Here is a 19,163-nt window from a genome sequence, read left to right as displayed (position 1 = left end):
CCCCCCCCGCTCGTTTTGGGGCTCCCCGGTGGATTTCGGGGTTCACGAACGCCCCAAATCTTCACTTCGGCGGAACTTTGCGGGGGGAGGGGCAGAGTTTTGGGGTGGGGGCGGCCCCGGGGGGGGTCCGTGGGCGCGCGCGAGACAAAAGCGGGGAAGGGAACGGGGGGGGGAGGGAAGGGGGGTGGGGGGGGGTTCGGGAACGCTCCGGGCTCGTGATTGACGAGCCTGAAATAAACGGGAATAAATGGAATTAAACGGAATTAAAGGGAATTCAACCCGTGCCGGGAGCGGGGAGGGGGCGGCCGAGCCCCCCGGGAGCGCGCGGGGTGGGGGGCGGGGGGGTCGCTCCGCACCTCCCGCGCCTCGGGGGGGGAAGATTTGGATTTTTTGGGGTTTTTTTTTGGTTTTGTTTTATGGGGTTTGGGGTTTTTTAAATTTTTTTTGGTTTTAAGGCGGTTTTTGCCGGGCGCTTTTTCGGCGCCCCCCAGGCCGGGTTTTTGGGGGGGGGGTCTCGGTCACGGGGGGGTCCTCGGGGGGGCGCGGCGGGCGCTGTCGCCGCTGCCGGTGACTCATCCCGGAGCAGCCGCCGTGCGCGGAATGGCAACGGCCGCGGCCGCCTGCGCCCCATTAATCCTGCCCCGCCACGCTGCACGGGGGGGAAACCGAAAAAAAACCGGGGGAGGGGGCGTGGGGGGCTCGGGGGGAGCGGGGAACGTGACTGGAACCGGCCCCGGGGGCGAGCGGCGCGGGGGAAACTGAGGCACGGCCCCGGCGGGAGCGAGCGGGCTCGAAACGGGGGGAGCGCCCCGAGGGGAGCTGGGGGGGGGCGCCGCGTCCTGACCCCCCCGGACAGCCCGGACACCCCCCCGGCTCCCCCGGACCCCCCAGAGCCCCCGGAGGGTCCCCGGGGGGATCCCAGGGTGGGCGGCCCCTGCGGACCCCAATAATGGCCGAGAGGTGAATTTGGGGTGGAAAGAGGATTTTAGTGACAGCGGGGGCGCCGGGGGACACCTGGGGACACCTGGGGACACTTGGGGACACTCGGGGACAGCCAGCAGTGAGGGGGGGCGGGGGGTGCGGTGAGGGGGGGGTTTGGGGGTCGTGGAGGGGAATTCGGGGAGGGGCAGAGGGGACAGGGAGGGGATTTGGGGGTCGGGGGGGTCCTAGGGGGGAGTTTGGGATCTGGGGAGGGGATTTGGGGGGTCCTGGGGGGGGCAGGGGTGGAGATTTGGGGTGGGGGGTCCGGGGGTGGGTGGGTGGGTTGGGGAATTTGGGGAGGGGCACGGGGGTCGCCCGGGGGTCTCGGGGTGGAACACGGGGGGGCCCGGCGAGGTTCAGGCGGGGTCCGGGGGCGCGGTCAGTGGGGGGGGGGGGCCCGGCCGGGGGATCTGGGGGGTCCCGATCAGTGGGGGGGGGTCTCGGCACGGCTCGGGCGGGGTCCGGGGGGTCCTGGTCAGTGCGGGGTCCCGGCTGGGGGGTCGGGGGGGTCGCGGTCAGTGCGGGGCCGCCCGGCCGGGCGGGTCCCGGCACACCTGGCCGGGGGGTCCCGGGGGTCCCGGGGGTCCCGGGGGTCGCGGGGGTCGCGGTCAGTGCGGGGCCGCCCGGCCGGGCGGGTCCCGGCACACCTGGCGGGGGGGTCCCGGGGGTCCCGGGGGTCCCGGGGTCCGGGGGTCGCGGTCAGTGCGGGGCCGCCCGGCCGGGCGGGTCCCGGCACACCTGGCGGAAGGCGTTGCGCAGCAGCGCGTACGGGAAGCAGCTCTCCAGCATGTCCAGCGTCAGGAAGGAGGATTCGGCCACGATCTTTGGGGGGGGGGGGGCGCCCATCGTGACCCCTCAGAGCCCCCCCCCCCCTCCTGCGGACACCCCCGCCCCCGACCCCGCCCCCCGGCCCCGGCCGCTTCCAGAGGGGACACTCGGGGACATTCCTGAGCCCTCCCGGGGGACAGCAGGACCCTCCCAGGGGACATCGGGACCCCAGAACCCGCCCAGGGGGACCCCTGAGCCCCCCAGGTGTCCTCACCTGGTGCCCCCCAGGTGTCCCCGGTGTCTCCCCAAGGAGTCCCCATGTCCCCCCAGGTGTTGCCATGTCTCCCCCACGTGTCCCAGGTGTCCCCCCCAGATGTCCCCAATGTCCCCACCAGGTGTCCCCATGTCCCTCCCATGTCCCCCCAGGTGTCCCCATGTCCCCCCCAGGTGTCCCAGGTGTCCCCATGTCCCCCCCATGTCGCGCCATGTCCCCCCAGGCGTCCCCGGTGTCTCCCCCAGGTGCCCCCATGTCCCCCACAGGTGTCCCCGCTGTCGCCCCCATGTCCCCCCATGTCCCCCCATGTCCCCCCCAGGTGTCCCCGCTGTCCCCCCCATGTCCCCCCATGTCCCCCCTGTCCCCCCATGTCCCCCCCATGTCCCCCATGTCCCCCCATGTATCCTGCTGTCCCCCCGGTGTCCCCATGTCCCCCATGTCCCCCATGTCCCCCATGTCCCCCATGTCCCCCATGTCCCCATGTCCCCATGTCCCCATGTCCCCCATGTCCCCCATGTCCCCATGTCCCCCCATGTCCCCATGTCCCCCCATGTCCCCATGTCCCCCATGTCCCCCATGTCCCCATGTCCCCCCATGTCCCCCATGTCCCCCATGTCCCCATGTCCCCCATGTCCCCCCATGTCCCCCCATGTCCCCATGTCCCCCCATGTCCCCATGTCCCCCATGTCCCCATGTCCCCGTGTCCCCACCAGCTGCAGCAGCAGCACGATCGAGTCCTGGTTCCGCGCCCGCGCCTTGTCCGGCTCCTGGGCCAGCTGCAGGAGGCTGCTGGAGGCCAGCTGGGGACAGGGGACAGCCACAGGGACAGGGGACAGCCACAGGGACAGGGGACAGCCACGGGGATAGCCACAGTCGGGGACAGTGACAGGGACAGTTAGCGACAGTGGGGACAGCGGGGACAGGGTCAGGGAACCCACAGGGACAGGGGAAACCCAGAGGGGACAGGGACAGCCTGGAGGGGACAGGGCCAGTCCCGGGGAGGGGACAGGGACAGCCCGGAGGGGACAGGGCCAACCCGGAGGGGACAGGGACAGCCTGGAGGGGACAGGGCCAACGGAGGGGACAGGGCCAGTCCCGGGGAGGGGACAGGGACAGGGCCAGTCCCGGGGAGGGGACAGGGACAGCCTGGAGGGGACAGGGCCAACACGGAGGGACAGGGCCAGTCCCGGGGGGGACAGGGAGAGTGCCACCCCCGCGGGGACAGTCCCGGGAGGGGACAGGGACAGTGCCACCCCAGCGGGGACAGGGACAGCCTGGAGGGGACAGGGCCAGCCCAGAAGGGACAGGGCCAGCCCGGAGGGGACAGGGACAGCCTGGAGGGGACAGTGCCACCCCCGCGGGGACAGGGACAGCCTGGAGGGGACAGCGCCACCCCCGCAGGGCCAGTCCCGGGGAGGGGACAGCGCCACCCCCGCGGGGCCAGCGCCGCGCCGGGCTCACCAGCAGGAACTCCTGCAGGTGCGTCTCGATGTTCTTGCCGTGCACGGTGAAGAGCGCGGCCGAGAGCTGCACCACGGCCTTGGCCAGGCAGTGCAGGTTGTTGTTGTGGCCTGGGGACACCGGGGACACCGGGGGGACACGGGGGGACACGGGGTGGAGTCAGTAAAGGTGGGGACACCGGAGGATTGGGGATTCGGGAAGGCGGGGACATGGGGAGGGGTTGGGGACACAGAAAGGTCTGGGGGACACAGAAATGCTGGGGGCGACCCAGAGCGTCCATCCACAGTGCCACCTCCCTTGGTGACAGTGCCGGTGTCCCCCTGTGCCCCCAAACCCTCTGCTGTGACAATGGGACAGTGAGAACTGCTGGCATGGGGACACGGGGACATGGGGATACACAGAGGGACGCACAGAGGGACACACGGGACAGGGGACATGGGGACCCAGGGACACAGAGGGACACGGGGACATGGGGACATGGAGACACACATAAGGACACGGGGACACACAGAGGGACACACGGGACAGGGAGCACAGGGACATGGGGAGATGGGGACAGGGGACATGAGGACACACCGAGAGACATGGGGACACAGGGGACATAGGGGCATGGGGACACAGGGGACATGGGGACATGGGGACAGGGGACATGAGGACACACTGAGGGACACGGGGACATGGGGACACAGGGGACATAGGGACATGGGGAGATGGGGACAGGGGACATGAGGACACACCGAGGGACACGGGGACATGGGGACAGGGGACATGGGGACACGGCCCCGCTCACCGTCCAGCTCGGGGCTGTAGAGGGACGCGGGGTCAGCGGCCAGCAGGGGCAGGGACACGGCCACGAAGACCAGGAGCAGGCAGGACACCTTGTAATCCTCCTCGGGGGACGAGCCCTCTGCGGAGCGGGGACAGCGCGGTGACAGCGCGGTGACAGCGCCGGCCCCGCGGCGGCGCCACCCGCGGTGTCCCCAGAGCCACCCGCACCTGTCCTGGGCGCGGCCAGCGCCGTCACCAGCGCCGGGTCCACCTCGCACGGGACCCCCGCGGCCGAGGCCAGCTCGAAGATGCTCAGGGTGACCTGGGGACAGGGGACACGTGGTGACAGGAGGTGTCACGCGGTGCCACGCGGCCAGGCCCCCCCCCCGTGTCCCTGTGCCCACCTGGATGTCGGTGTCGGGGGTCACCACGTCCGCCAGGCACTCGATGGGGCCCATCAGGAAGGGGCAGTGCTGGGAGAACACCTGGGGGGGGCGGGGGTCAGGGGGGGCTGGGCCCCAAATGGGGGGGGACTGTGTCCCCAAATGGGGGGAGGACTGTGTCCCCAAATGGGGGGGGGACTGTGTCCCCAAATGGGGGGGGACTGTGTCCCCAAATGGGGGGGGACTGTGTCCCCAAATGGGGGGGGTCCTGTGTCCCCAGATGGGGGGGGGTCCTGTGTCCCCAAATGGGGGGGGGGTCCTGTGTCCCCAGATGGGGGGGGGGACTGTGTCCCCAAATGGGGGGGGGGTCTTGTGTCCCCAGATGGGGGGGGGGTGCTTGTGTCCCCAAATGGGGGGACTGGAGGGAGTCCTGTGTCCCCAGATGGGGAGGCTGGGGGTGCCCCAGGGGGGTCCCAGGGGATCCCAGGGGGTTCCCAGGGTCTGGGGGTGCCGGGGGGGTCCCAGGGGGTGCCGGGGGGGTCCCAGGGTCTGGGGATGTCCTGGGGATGGCTCAGGGGGGTCCCAGGGTCTGGGGGTGCCGGGGGGGTCCCAGGGGATCCCAGGAGGGTCCCAGGGGGGTCCCAGGGGGTCCCGGGGGTCCCACCTCCCGGAGGCCCTGCTGGGCCATGGCGCGGAAGCTCAGGATCTCCCCGATGATGGTCATGCGCTTCAGGACATTCTCAGCCGCTGCGGGGACACGCGAGGGACAGCGGGGTGACACGTGTGCCACCCCTGTGCCGCCACCCCTGTGCCACCCCGGTGCCACCCCGGTGCCACTCACAGCTCAGGCGGGGCAGCAGCGCCGGCCTCTGCTCGGCCCGGCAGCAGCGCAGCTGCACCAGCGTGTCCATGTTCTCCACCACCAGCTTCTGCGGGGACAGGGGACACTGGGGACACCGGGGACACTGGGGACACTGGGGGACCTGGCATGTCCCACCCTCCCAAGGGGCAGGCAGGGACAGGGTTGGGGTGACACCAGGATGGCCCTGCCTGCCCTGTCACGGTGCCACCGCATCAGCCTGTTCCCAGCCCCTGTCCCCTGTCCCTGTCCCCTGTCCCCTGTCCCTGTCCCATCCCTGTCCCCGTCTCCTGTCCCCTGTCCCTGTCCCCTGTCCCCTGTCCCTGTCCCATCCCTGTCCCCGTCTCCTGTCCCCTGTCCCTGTCCCCTGTCCCCTGTCCCCTGTCCCTGTCGCTGTCCCTGTCCCTGCCCCCTGTCCCTGTCCCTGTCCCCTGTCCCCTGTCCCCTGTCCCTGTCCCTGTCCCCTGTCCCTGTCCCTGTCCCCTGTCCCCTGTCCCCATCCCTGTCCCCATCCCTGTCCCCGTCCCTGTCCCCTGTCCCTGTCCCCGTCCCTGTCCCCTGTCCCATCCCTGTCCCCGTCCCCGTCCCCGTCCCTGTCCCCGTCCCTCTCCCCTGTCCCTGTCCCCTGCCCCCTGCCCCTGTCCCCTGTCCCCTGTCCCTGTCCCCTGTCTCAGCCCCTGTCCCCTGTCCCTGTCCCCTGTCCCTGTCCCTGTCCCCTGTCCCCAGCTCCTGTCCCCTGTCCCCTGTCCCCTGTCCCCTGTCCCTGTCCCTGTCCCCATCCCTGTCCCTGTCCCTGTCTCAGCCCCTGTCCCCTGTCCCTGTCCCTGTCCCTGTCCCTGTCCCCATCCCTGTCCCTGTCCCTGTCTCAGCCCCTGTCCCCTGTCCCCTGTCCCTGTCCCTGTCCCTGTCCCTGTCCCCATCCCTGTCCCTGTCCCTGTCCCTGTCCCCATCCCTGTCCCTGTCCCTGTCCCTGTCCCTGTCCCTGTCCCCATCCCTGTCCCCTGTCCCTGTCCCCTGTCCCTGTCCCTGTCCCTGTCCCCTGTCCCTGTCCCTGTCCCTGTCCCTGTCCCTGTCCCTGTCACCTGTCCCTGTCCCTGTCTCAGCCCCTGTCCCCTGTCCCTGTCCCTGTCCCTGTCCCTGTCCCTGTCACCTGTCCCTGTCCCTGTCTCAGCCCCTGTCCCCTGTCCCCTGTCCCTGTCCCTGTCCCTGTCCCTGTCCCTGTCCCCGTACCTTCAGCTCGGTCACCTGGGACCCCACGTGCCACATCAGGTTCTCGCTCAGGAACCTCATCCCGTAGGGCCCGATGAGCTCGGCCAGCGCCCGCATCTCTGCAGGAGGGGACAGGAGGGGACAGGTGGGGACCCTGTGGGGACAGGGGGTGACAGCCCCCCCTCCCCAAAGCCCCCCAGCCCACCTGAGACGTCGGAGAACTCGGCGGCGCTGAACGGGGGCTGCTCCTCGCGGGGCACCGTGGTGAAGGCCTGGAGGGCGGGGGACAGGAGCACGGCGCCGGTGCTGGCCTGGCGGAGCAGGGCCTCCAGGTACCTGGGGGACAGCGCTGTCACCCACGGCAGTGTCACCCCTGGCAGTGTCACCCCTGGCACTGTCACCCATGGCACTGCCACCCACAGCGCCGGTGCTGGCCTGGCGCAGCAGCGCCTCCAGGTACCTGCGGGGACAGCGCTGTCACCCACGGCAGTGTCACCCATGGCAGTGTCACCAATGGCAGTGTCACCCCTGGCAGTGTCACCCCTGGCAGTGTCACCCCCGGCAGTGTCACCAATGGCAGTGTCACCTGTGGCAGTGTCACCCCTGGCACTGCCACCCACAGCCCCGGTGCTGGCCTGGCGCAGCAGAGCCTCCAGGTACCTGGGGGACAGCGCTGTCACCCATGGCAGTGTCACCCATGGCAGTGTCACCAATGGCACTGTCACCCCTGGCACTGTCACCCCTGGCACTGTCACCCATGGCAGCGCCACCCACAGCACTGCCACCCATGGCACTGTCACCCCTGGCACTGTCACCCCTAGCAGTGTCACCCCTGGCACCCCTGGCACTGTCACCCCTGGCACCCCTGGCACTGTCACCCCTGGCAGTGTCACCCCTAGCAGTGTCACCCGTGGCAGTGTCACCCACGGCAATTCCACCCACGTCCCTGCCACCACCACCCCGTCCCCCTGTCCCTGCTGCCGCCACCACCCCGTCCCCGTGTCCCCACCCCTGTGGGTGACCCTGCCACCCTGTCCCCGTGTCCCCAGCCCTGTGGGTGACCCTGCCACCCCGTGCCCGTGTCCCCAGCCCTGTGGGTGATCCTGTCACCCCGTGCCCGTGTCCCCAGCCCTGTGGGTGATCCTGCCACACCATGCCCGTGTCCCCAGCCCTGTGGGTGGCCCTGTCCCCGTGTCCCCAGCCCTGTGGTGGCCCTGACCAGTCGGTGTAGATGGCGGTCAGCGTGGGCTGCCCGCTGGCGTCGCGGGGGTGGCTCTGCTGCAGCAGCACGGCGCGCAGCAGCCGCCCCGTGTCCAGGGCCACCAACTGTCCCAGCCGCTGCACCAGCCCCATGTAGGCCACCAGCCCGGCCAGCACCTCCGAGGGACGCGCCACCTCCTGCGTGGCCTGGCTGTAGCCGGCCATGGCCACGATGGCCCTGCGGGGACACGGGGGCAGTGAGGGACGCGCCGTGTGTCCCCCGGCCCCGCGTGTCCCCTCGGCCCCCTGCGTCCCCCCATGTCCCCTCGGCCCCCCATGTCCCCTTGGCTTCCCTGTGTCCCCTCTGCCACACGTGTCCCCCTGGACCCCGTGTCCCCTTGGCCCCCTGTGTCCCCTTGCCCCCCCCCCCCATGTCCCCCCTGCCCCGCCTGTCCCCGGCGTGTCCCCACTTGGTCAGGCGCGTCTCCAGGTGGCTGCTCAGGTACTCGGCCGGTGTCACCGTGTGCCCGAAGACGGTGAAGTTGGGGACATGGTTGAGGCTCAGGGACAGCTCGGCCAGGGTCAGGTGCAGCTTGTCCATGCTGGGGGACAGTCACAGTGTGAGCCCGTGGGGACAGTCACCATGTGACCCCGTGGGGACAATCACACCGTGTCCCCGTGCCACACCCAAGCTCTGGTAGCTTCAGGTGAGCTCCTGGAGCCCCCAAAGGCCACCAAGACCCCAAAGGTCCTGGAGCCCCCAAGGGCCACCAAGACCCCAAAGGTCCTGGAGCCCCCAAATCCACTGAGCCCCCCAAGGTTCTGGAGACCCCCAAAGTCCCCAGAAGTGTGACCCCGTGGGGACAATCCCTCCCGCGGGTGGCGCTCACTTGGTGGTCAGGGTGCGGTCCCGCCGCTGGCTCTCTGTCCCCGGTTTGTCCCTTTGGGGGTCCCCCTTGCGGGGCGGCTGCTTCGGGGCTTTCTTGACGCGGGCCCTGCTGATGGTGGCCGCGCAGTGCTTGGGCAGCAGCTGCGGGGACATGGGGACAGGGGTGTGGGGACATGGGGACAGGGTCCTGGGGACATGGGGACAGGGGTGTGGGGACATGGGGACAGGGTCCTGGGGACATGGGGACAGGGTCCTGGGGACATGGGGCCACCCCAAACGGGGCCACCATGCCCCAGGGCTGGGTCAGGGGATGCCCCACCAGGTTGGGGAGGAACTTCCCCATCCTGAGGGTTTGGGGGGGACAGGGGGACGAGGGGGCAGAGAGGCCACGGAGACCCCGATGGCCACAGGGACAACAGAGGTTGTGGGGGCCCCAAAGGCCACAGAGATCCCTCAAGCTGACGGAGACCTCAAGGTGGTGGAGACCCCAAAAGCCAGAGGGGTCCTGAAGGTGTGAAGACCCCAAAGACCACTGAACCCCCAAAGATGCTGGGGCCCCCAAAGGCCACCAAGACCCCAAAGGCCACTGAACCCCCAAAGATGCTGGGGCCCCCAAAGGCCACCAAGACCCCAAAGGCCACTGAACCCCCAAAGATGCTGGGGCCCCCAAAGGTGACCAAGACCCCAAAGGCCACTGAGCCCCCAGAGGTCTTGAAACCCCCAAAAGTCCTGGAGACCCCAAAGGCCACCAAGACCCCAAAGGCCACTAAGACCCCAAAGATCCTGAAGGCCCCAAGGGTCACCAATCCCTCCAAAAGTCCCCAACCCCCCGGACTCCCCCAAGCCCCCCAGAGGTCCCAGATCCCCCGAGGGTCCCAGGCCCCCCAGACCTGCTGGCTCAGGTTGTGCTGCTCGGCGCAGGCGTCCAGGACGCAGCCGCTGCCCACCCGCGCCAGCTCCTCCAGGAACTTGTGGCACAGCCCCAGCGCCGCCGCCTCCAGCTGGGGGTACTGGGGGGGACACGGCAGCCCTCAGAGCCGGGACAGGGCTGGGGGACCCCCCGGACCCCCCCCCGGGCGTCACCCACCTCCTCGGGGCACATGGGGTGCGCGCAGCGCGAGAAGTGGGCGCAGAGCAGGGGGAAGGCGATGGCGAAACGCAGCATGGACGGCTCGTCCAGCGCCAGCGCGAACATCCGCTCCAGGGGCCGCGGGTGGAAACTGCGGGGGACAGTGGGGACAGTGGGGACAGGGACAGGCACAGGGGACACCACAAACATCCGCTCCAGGGGCCGCGGGTGGAAACTGTGGGGGACAGGGGGGACAGAGGGGACAGTGGGGACAGTGGGGACAGGGACAGGGGACACCGCGAACATCCGCTCCAGGGGCCGCGGGTGGAAACTGCCAGAGGGGACAGAGGGGACAGTGGGGACAGTGGGGACAGGGACAGGGACACTGCGAACATCCGCTCCAGGGGCCGCGGGTGGAAACTGTGGGGGACAGGGGGGACAGAGGGGACAGTGGGGACAGGGACAGGGGACACCGCGAACATCCGCTCCAGGGGCCGCGGGTGGAAACTGCCAGAGGGGACAGAGGGGACAGTGGGGACAGTGGGGACAGGGACAGGGGACACTGCGAACATCCGCTCCAGGGGCCGCGGGTGGAAACTGCCAGAGGGGACAGAGGGGACAGTGGGGACAGTGGGGACAGGGACAGGGACACTGCGAACATCCGCTCCAGGGGCCGCGGGTGGAAACTGTGGGGGACAGGGGGGACAGAGGGGACAGTGGGGACAGGGACAGGGGACACCGCGAACATCCGCTCCAGGGGCCGCGGGTGGAAACTGCCAGAGGGGACAGAGGGGACAGTGGGGACAGGGACAGGGACACTGCGAACATCCGCTCCAGGGGCCGCGGGTGGAAACTGTGGGGGACAGTGGGGACAGTGGGGACAGTGGGGACAGTGGGGACAGTGGGGACAGGGACAGGGGACACTGCGAACATCCGCTCCAGGGGCCGCGGGTGGAAACTGCCAGAGGGGACAGAGGGGACAGAGGGGACAGTGGGGACAGGGACAGGGGACACTGCGAACATCCGCTCCAGGGGCCGCAGGTGGAAACTGCCAGAGGGGACAGAGGGGACAGAGGGGACAGTGGGGACAGGGACAGGGGACACCGCGAACATCCGCTCCAGGGGCCGCGGGTGGAAACGCAGGAGGGGACAGGGATGGGGACAGGAACAGGGAGAGGGATGGGGACAGGGACAGCGGGGACAGGGACAGGGACAGGGACAGGGACAGGCACAGGGGACACCACAAACATCCGCTCCAGGGGCCGCGGGTGGAAACTGCAGGGGACAGGAGGGGACAGAGACAGTGGGGACAGTGATGGGGACAGGGACGGGGACAGTGATGGGGACAGGAGGGGACAGGGACAGGGTCAGGGGCTCACCAGAGGTGGGACAGGTCGGAGGTCTCGTCCAGCAGCTCCTCGGGCCGGTCCAGCAGGCGCGTGTGGAACACCACCAGGCTCATGGCACGGCCAACGTCCGCGTTGGAGCCCAGCGGCAGCGCGGCCTTGGCCACACTGGTGTAGGCCTGGGGACAGCCAGGGGACAGCCAGGGGACAGGGGGACATTGGTGGGGACAGCGGGGACATGGGGACAGCCAGGGCATAGGGTCAGGGGAACAAAGATTGGGACAGCAGGGACAGGGGAGAAATGGGATTGGCACAGGGATGGGGACATGGGGACAGGGACATGGGGACAGGGACATGGGGATGGGGACATGGGGACAGGGACAGTGCCAGCACCTGGAGCCGGAACCAGTCCAGGCGCAGCGCGGTGAAGTCAAACTGCTCCTGGTCGTCGACTGCGGGGACAGACAGAGGGACACGGGGACAGGGCTGGGGGTGGCAGTGCCACCACAGGGGACACCCTGCAGCTGCCACCCTTCGGGGGGCCCGGGATTGTCCCAGAGCGCCCGGGACAGCGGGGACACGGAGCTGGGGTGGCACCTGCGACACGGTGAGGGGACACTCCGGGCTGGGAGGGGACACTCCGGGCTGGGAGGGGACACCCCGGGCTGGGAGGGGACACCCCGGGCTGGGAGGGGACACTGCGGGCTGGGAGGGGACAGCCCGGGCTGGGAGGGGACAAACCCGCACCTTCCTTGGCCGAGAGAGCCGAGAGGGAGCTGACGAAGGACGAGAGGATCACGGACTCCTCCTCGGGACACACCGAGAGGTTCTGCGGGGACAGGGCGGGCTCAGGGGACAGCGAGGGCCCGCAGGAGGCTCAGGGGACAGGGCCACCCCCCGCAGGTACCTGGATGACGTCGCTGAGCACGAGGGCGTCGAAGCGGGCCAGGTACTGCCGGTGGTAGCGGCGCAGGAGCCGCAGGTGCCGCCGCACCAGGGCCCGCAGCTGCTCCAGCAGGAACAGCAGCTCCGCCAGGCGGCTGCGCCGGGGGGGCGGTCAGAGACCCCCCGAAACCGCCCCGGGATGCAGCAGCACCCCCCGAGTCACCCCGAAACTCCTGAGCACCCCCAGCGACCCCCCCGAGTCACCCCGAAACTCCTGAACCCCCCCAGTGCCTCCCCGAGTCACCCCGAAACTCCTGAGCACCCCCAGCACCCCCCCGAGTCACCCCGAAACTCCTGAACCCCCCCCGTCCCCTCCCGAGTCACCCCGAAACTCCTGAGCACCCCCAGCGACCCCCCCGAGTCACCCCGAAACTCCTGAACCCCCCCCGTCCCCTCCCGAGTCACCCCGAAACTCCTGAGCGCCCCCAGTGACCCCCGAACCCCCCGGAACTCCTGAGCCCCCCCCAGTGCCTCCCCGAGTCACCCCGAAACTCCTGAGCACCCCCAGCGACCCCCCCGAGTCACCCCGAAACTCCTGAGCACCCCCAGCGACCCCCCCGAGTCACCCCGAAACTCCTGAGCACCCCCAGTGCCTCCCCGAGTCACCCCGAAACTCCTGAGCCCCCCCAGTGCCCCCCGAACCCCCCGGAACTCCCGAATCCCCCCCAAAACCTCTGAAGATCCTCAGAGCCCCCAAGAACCCCCCGGACCCCCCCAGCGTCCCTCCCAACACCCCCAAAAGCCGCTGACCCCCCCCAAACGCGGGGTCCCCTCCCTGTCCCCTCCCTGTCCCCTCCCTGTCCCCACCTGTCGCTGAAGTCCTCGGGGTTCTTGCTCTTGGTCACGTGCTCGGCGTGTCGCGACAGCCAGCTCACCTCGTCGCGACACAGCGACAGCGCCACGAACACCAGCAGGGCCTGGGGGAAGGGGGGACAGGGGTCGGGAGCCCCCAAAATGCCTCCCAGAACCTCCGAGAATCCCCCCCAAATCCCCCCAAATCTCCCCGAATCCCCTCTAATCTCTCAAATGCCCCCAAATCTCTCAAATCCCCCAAAATTTCTCAAATGCCCCCAAAATTTCTCAAATTCCCCCCAAATCCCCCCCAAATCTCCCGAAATTCCCCCCAAATCCCCCCCAAATCTCCCCAAATCCTCCAAAAATGCCCCCAAAATCCTCCCAAAATGCCCCCAAAACCTCTGAGAATCCCCCCAAATCTCCCGAAATTCCTCCCAAATCCCCTCCAAATCTTCCAAAATCCCCCCAAATCCTCCCAAAATGCCCCCAAAATCTCTTAAATGCCCCCAAAATCTCTCAAACGCTCCCCAAATCCCCCCAAATCTCCCGAAATTCCCCCCAAATCTCCCAAAATCCTCCAAAAATCCCCCCCAAATCCTCCCAAAATGCCCCCAAACTCTCCCCAAACGCCCCCCAAGTTTCCCCGAGCCCCCCGAGCCCCCCGAGCCCCCAGCCCCACCTTGGGCCCCAGCAGCCCGGGCTGATCCTCCAGCAGCGCCGCCAGCTCCCGCACGGCCCCGCGCAGGAAGGAGCGGCGGCCCCGGTGCAGCGCCGGGCTGGGGGGGCACCGACAGGTCTGGGGGGGCCCGGGGGTCCCCGGGGCCGGGGGGACACGGGGGGGACACGGGGGGGACAGGGGGACAGGAACCAGGGGCGGCCCCATGGGGATGGGGGAGGGTTGAGGGGATTTGGGGGGTCAGGATGGGGATTTGGGGGGTCAGGATGGGGGACAAGGGGGGCTCAGGATGGGGGACAAGGAGGGGTCAGGATGGGGATTTGGGGGGGTCAGGGCCAGGGTCACCCCGGACACCCCCAGGGGACAGCGCGTGTGGCAAAGGGGGCGGTGCAGGGGAAACCAGGGAAGAGACACCTCCCCCCCCAGGACCCCACCGGTTTTGGGGTGCTCTGGGACATCCCATCCCCCCGGGACCCACCCCCAGCCCCCCAAACCCCCCGGGACCCCCCAGCCCCCCGGACCTGTGCGCCGCCGCGTGCTCCCGGCACTCCTTGACATCGGCCACGCGCTTCCCGTACCTGGCGAGGGGCACCTGGACCTGGCACCGCCCGGAGCCCCCCCGGGCACCCCCGGAGCCCCCCGGGCACTGCCCCAGCCCCTGGTACCCCCTGGCACCCAGGAGAACCCCCCGAGCACCCCCCGGTACCCCCAAAATCCCCCTGACCAGCCCCCAGTGAAGCCCCCAGAACCTGGCACCGGCCGTGCCACCCCTCCCGTGTCCCCATCCTCACCGCATCCCCCCTGGCAGTGCCACCCGCGGTGTCCCCATCCTCGCCCCATCCCCACGGGCAGTGCCACCCGCGGTGTCCCCGTCCTCTCCAGCCCCTGGCAGTGCCTCCCGCGGTGTCCCCATCCCCCCGGGCAGTGCCACCCGCGGTGTCCCCATCCCCCCAGGCAGTGCCACCCGCGGTGTCCCCGTCCCCCCGGGCAGTGCCACCCGCGGTGTCCCCGTCCCCCCGGGCAGTGCCACCCGCGGTGTCCCCATCCTCTCCACCCCCTGGCAGTGCCACCCGCGGTGTCCCCTTCCCCCCAGGCAGTGCCACCCGCGGTGTCCCCGTCCCGTCCCCCCGGGCAGTGCCACCCGCGGTGTCCCCGTCCCGTCCCCCCGGGCAGTGCCACCCGCGGTGTCCCCGCCTCACCCCTTGAGCCCCCCCAGCAGCTCCTCGGTGACCTTGTGCACCGCGATGGCCTCGTCGCGCACCAGGGTGACAAAGAGGGACCCGCGCAGGGCCTGGCGCCACAGCTCCTGGCACGGGGGGGTGGCCAGGGCCCCCGGGCACACCAGGAACCCCACTGGGGGGGACAGAGGGTCAGGGACCCCAGGGACCCCAAAACGGGGACAGCCCTGTGACAGGGACCCCAAGGACCCCACTGGGGGGACAGAGGGTCAGGGACCCCAGGGACCCCAAAACGGGGACAGCCCTGTGACAGGGACACCAGGGACCCCACTGGGGAGTGGGACAGAGGGTCAGGGACCCCAAAATGGGGGGACAGTAGGTCAGGGACAACAGGGACCCCAAAACGGGCACCAGGGCTTGGGGACACTGCCAGGAGGGTCTGGGGACACTGCCCAGGAGGGTTTGGGGACACTGCCAGGAGGATCTGGGGACACTGCCCAGGAGGGTTTGGGGACACTGCCCAGGAGGGTTTGGGGACACTGCCAGGAGGGTCTGGGGACACTGCCAGGAGGGTTTGGGGACACACGGGCAGTGCCAGCACTCACGGATGATCCAGCGCTCCATCACCTCCAGGGACAGGTACTCACAGGCCATCTGGGGACACAGCAGTGCCACCACGTCACTGTCCCCTGAGCCCCCAGTGCCCGTGTCCCCGTGTCACCATACCCCTGTGCCCGTGCCACTCACGCTGTCGCAGGTGGCCGGGCTCAGCCTGTCCCCATGTCCCTATGTCCCCATGTCCCCATGTCCCCAGTGCCACTCACGCTGTCGCAGGTGGCCGGGCTCAGCCTGTCCCCATGTCCCCATGTCCCCAGTGCCACTCACGCTGTCGCAGGTGGCCAGGCTCAGCCTGTCCCCATGTCCCCATGTCCCCATGTCCCCAGCGCCACTCACGCTGTCGCAGGTGGCCGGGCTCAGCCTGTCCCCATGTCCCCATGTCCCCAGCGCCACTCACGCTGTCGCAGGTGGCCGGGCTCAGCCTGTCCCCATGTCCCCATGTCCCCACGTCCCCAGCGCCACTCACGCTGTCGCAGGTGGCCGGGCTCAGCCTGTCCCCCTGTCCCCATGTCCCCAGCGCCACTCACGCTGTCGCAGGTGGCCGGGCTCAGCCTGTCCCCATGTCCCCATGTCCCCCTGTCCCCATGTCCCCAGCGCCACTCACGCTGTCGCAGGTGGCCGGGCTCAGCCTGTCCCCATGTCCCCATGTCCCCATGTCCCCAGCGCCACTCACGCTGTCGCAGGTGGCCGGGCTCAGCCTGTCCCCATGTCCCACTGTCCCCCTGTCCCCATGTCCCCAGCGCCACTCACGCTGTCGCAGGTGGCCGGGCTCAGCCTGTCCCCATGTCCCCATGTCCCCAGTGGCACTCACGCTGTTGCAGGTGGCCGGGCTCAGCCTGTCCCCATGTCCCCATGTCCCCACACCCCACAGCCATGTCCCCACGTCCCCACAGTGCCACTCACGCTGTCGCAGGTGGCCGGGCTCAGCATGTCCCCCGCGGGTCCCAGCAGGCTCAGCAGCTGCTCCTGCCGCCACAGCTCCGCGTCCCGGCAGCGCCGCGCGAACGGGGCCCGCAGCGACAGCAGCGCGCTGCTCACGGCCTGGGGACAGCAGCGCCACGCTGGGGACACCGCCCGGCCGCGCGGGGCGGCCCTGCCGGGGGGTGGCCCTGCCGGGACCCCCGACCCACCTTGGTGTGGGGCCCGAACTCCTCGGGCAGCTTCTTCAGGGGGTGCTCGTACTCCAGCACCATCTGCGCCAGGCGGGCGAAGCCGGGCTCGCTGCGGGGACAGTGTTGGGGACACGTTGGGGACACATTGGGGACATGTTGGGGACAGCCCCGGGGCCGGTTCTAGTGCTTGGAACAGCCTGGGGGCCGGTTCTGCTGCTGGGGACACGCTGGGCACACATTGGGGACACGTTGGGGACAGCCCGGGGGCCGCTTCTAGGGCTGGGGACACGCTGGGCACACACTGGGGACATGTTGGGGACAGCCTGGGGGCCGCTTCTAGGGGACACACCAGACACATTGGGGACATGTTGGGGACAGCCCAGGGGCTGGTTCTGCTGCTGGGGACACGCTGGGCACACATTGGGGACACGGGGACAGCCCGGGGGCCGGTTCTGGTGCTGGGGACACGCTGGGCACACACTGGGCACACATTGGGGCCAGCCCCGGCACTGGGGACACACTGAGGACACACTGGGGACACAGTGGGGACAACTCCAGGACGACCCCAATGAGGCCACAGCCTTGGGGACACGCTGGGGACAACCTCGGCCTTGGGACACGGCCCTGGGGACAGCGCGGGGACAGCAGGGGTGGCCCTGGGGACAGCAGGGGTGGCCCCGGGGACAGCGCGGGGACAGCAGGTGGCACCTGGCGCCGTGGCTCATCTCGTGCGCGCACTGGTAGAGCCCCAGCAGCAGGCGCCGCTCCTCGGCGCGCGCCAGCAGCAGCACCAGCGACACGTAGGTGACAACCAGGTCCAGGTAGCCCTTGGTGAAGTCGTAGTTGATGTGCTGGCGGGGAGGGGACAGCGTGAGGGCGCGGCGACAGCGGGGACAGCGCGGGGCCGCGCGGGGCGGCACTCACGATGTCGAAGAAGCACTGGCTGGCGGCGATGGTGCTGAGCAGCTCGTACACGTGGTCCTGGGGACAAGGGGACAGCGCCGCGTGTCACCGCCGTGTCGCCGGCTCTGAGGGACCCCCGTGTCCCCCCCGTATCCCCTGTGTCCCCTGTGTTCCTGGCTCTGAGGGACCCCCGTGTCCCCTGTGTCCCCTGTGTTCCTGGCTCTGAGGGACCCCCGCGTCCCCCGTGTTCCCCCTGTCCCCTCTGTCCCCCCGTCCCCTCTGCCCCCCCTGTCCCCGTGTCCCCTCTGCCCCCCTGTCCCCCCTGTCCCCGTGTCCCCTCTGTCCTCGTGTCCCCAGTGTCCCCCCCGTTCCCCCGTCCCCTGTGTCCCCTCTGTCCTGTGTGTCCCCTCTGTCCCCCTGTCCCCTCTGCCCCCCCGTCCCCCCGCCCCCCCTGTCCCCCTGTCCCCTCTGTCCCCTCTGCCCCCCCTGTCCCCCCGCGTCCCCGTGTCCCCTCCTGTCCCCCCTGTCCCCGTGTCCCCTCCCGGCTCACCCGGAACTCCAGCACGTCCAGGAGGGTTTGGTAGAACGGGGCCAGCGCGCGCACGATGTCCCCTCTGTCCCTGTGCACCGGGCCCAGGTGCTGCTGCAGGGGACACGGGGACAGCGGCGAGGGTGAGAAGGGGACACCCAGGGCGAGGTGACAGCGGGGACACGCAGGGTGGGGGTGACATGAGGGTCACACCCAGGGTGAGGTGACAGCGGGGACACGCAGGGTGGGGTGGCACATCCCACAGGGGGTGGGGACACGGTGACAATGGGGACACGGGGACAGCAGGGGGGACACGGAGGTGGGAACGGGGGGTGGTGACACGGGGGGTGGGGACTCAGGGGGTGGGGACAGTGGGGACACAGGGGTGGGGACGAGGGGACAATGAGGACACAGGGGTGGGGACGCGGGGACAGTGGGGACAGTGGCTCACGGTGCTGCTGCGCACGTCCAGGTGCGGGAATTTCTTCAGGATGAACTTGGCCGAGGCCTCCATGGCCTTGTCCCCCAGGCAGGGCGGCCGCGTGCGGGGGTCCGAGCACGTCTGGGGGACCCCCGGGTCACACAACCCCCGAAATGACCCCAAAACCCCTCCTGGGGCTGAGACCCCCCCCAAAACAACCCCAAAACTGAGACCCCACCCCTCAGATCCCCCCAAAACCCCTCCCTGGGCTGCAATCCCCCCCCAAAAAAACACAAAACTGAGACCCCCCCCCACCATCAGGTCCCCCCCAAACCCCTCCCAGGCTGGGACCCCCCAAAACTCCCCCAAAACTCAGGTCCCCCCCTGCTCAGATCCCCCCAAACTCCCCCTCAAGGCTGGGACCCCCCAAACCCCCCTGTCCAAGCCCCTCCCTGCCCAGGACCCCCCCGAACCCCCCCTAAAGCCCCTCCTGGGCTGTGCCCCCTCCCCAAATCCCCCAAATCCCCCAAATCCCCCAAATCCCCCCGTCCCTCGCTCCCCCCATCCCCTCGGCTGCTCCCCACGGCCGGGGGGGGTTTGGGGACCCCGGGGTGTCCCCAGGGTGCCCCCAGGACCCCCCCAGACCTTTTTGAGGTTGTAGACGCGCACAAGGACCCCCCGGCCCCGCTCGTTGAGCAGCGTCAGCTTCTCGGCCAGCTTGTCCCCGTAGACCGAGGGCAGGGACATGGTGGCACCTCGGTGGCACCTCGATGGCACCC

General features: G+C 69.8%; 1 protein-coding gene across 1 annotated transcript; it reads right to left on the bottom strand.

Moving 5' to 3' along the window:
* Nucleotides 1-1,588: 1,588 nt before the first annotated feature.
* NCKAP1L (NCK associated protein 1 like) lies at nt 1,589-19,163 on the bottom strand. The gene is made up of 31 exons (XM_084223609.1): nt 19,030-19,163; nt 18,415-18,525; nt 17,985-18,077; nt 17,456-17,512; nt 17,240-17,382; nt 16,550-16,640; nt 16,323-16,460; nt 15,407-15,455; nt 14,823-14,976; nt 14,145-14,201; nt 13,627-13,723; nt 12,960-13,069; nt 12,115-12,247; nt 11,955-12,036; nt 11,601-11,659; nt 11,241-11,386; nt 9,880-10,012; nt 9,683-9,802; nt 8,794-8,933; nt 8,374-8,505; nt 7,923-8,141; nt 6,909-7,039; nt 6,725-6,822; nt 5,477-5,564; nt 5,300-5,382; nt 4,657-4,737; nt 4,481-4,574; nt 4,275-4,391; nt 3,485-3,594; nt 2,734-2,823; nt 1,589-1,803 (listed from the first exon to the last, which is right to left on the bottom strand). Exons 1-31 carry the CDS (start codon nt 19,129-19,131, stop codon nt 1,681-1,683), a joined length of 3,381 nt encoding a protein of 1,126 aa, XP_084079735.1. The 5' UTR covers nt 19,132-19,163; the 3' UTR covers nt 1,589-1,680.

Source organism: Fringilla coelebs, assembly GCF_963513975.1.
Source record: "Fringilla coelebs genome assembly, chromosome: 30".
Classification (NCBI taxonomy): Eukaryota; Metazoa; Chordata; class Aves; order Passeriformes; family Fringillidae; genus Fringilla; species Fringilla coelebs.
Note: the sequence above shows the minus strand (reverse complement) of the source record. Positions and strands in the feature narration are given on the sequence as shown.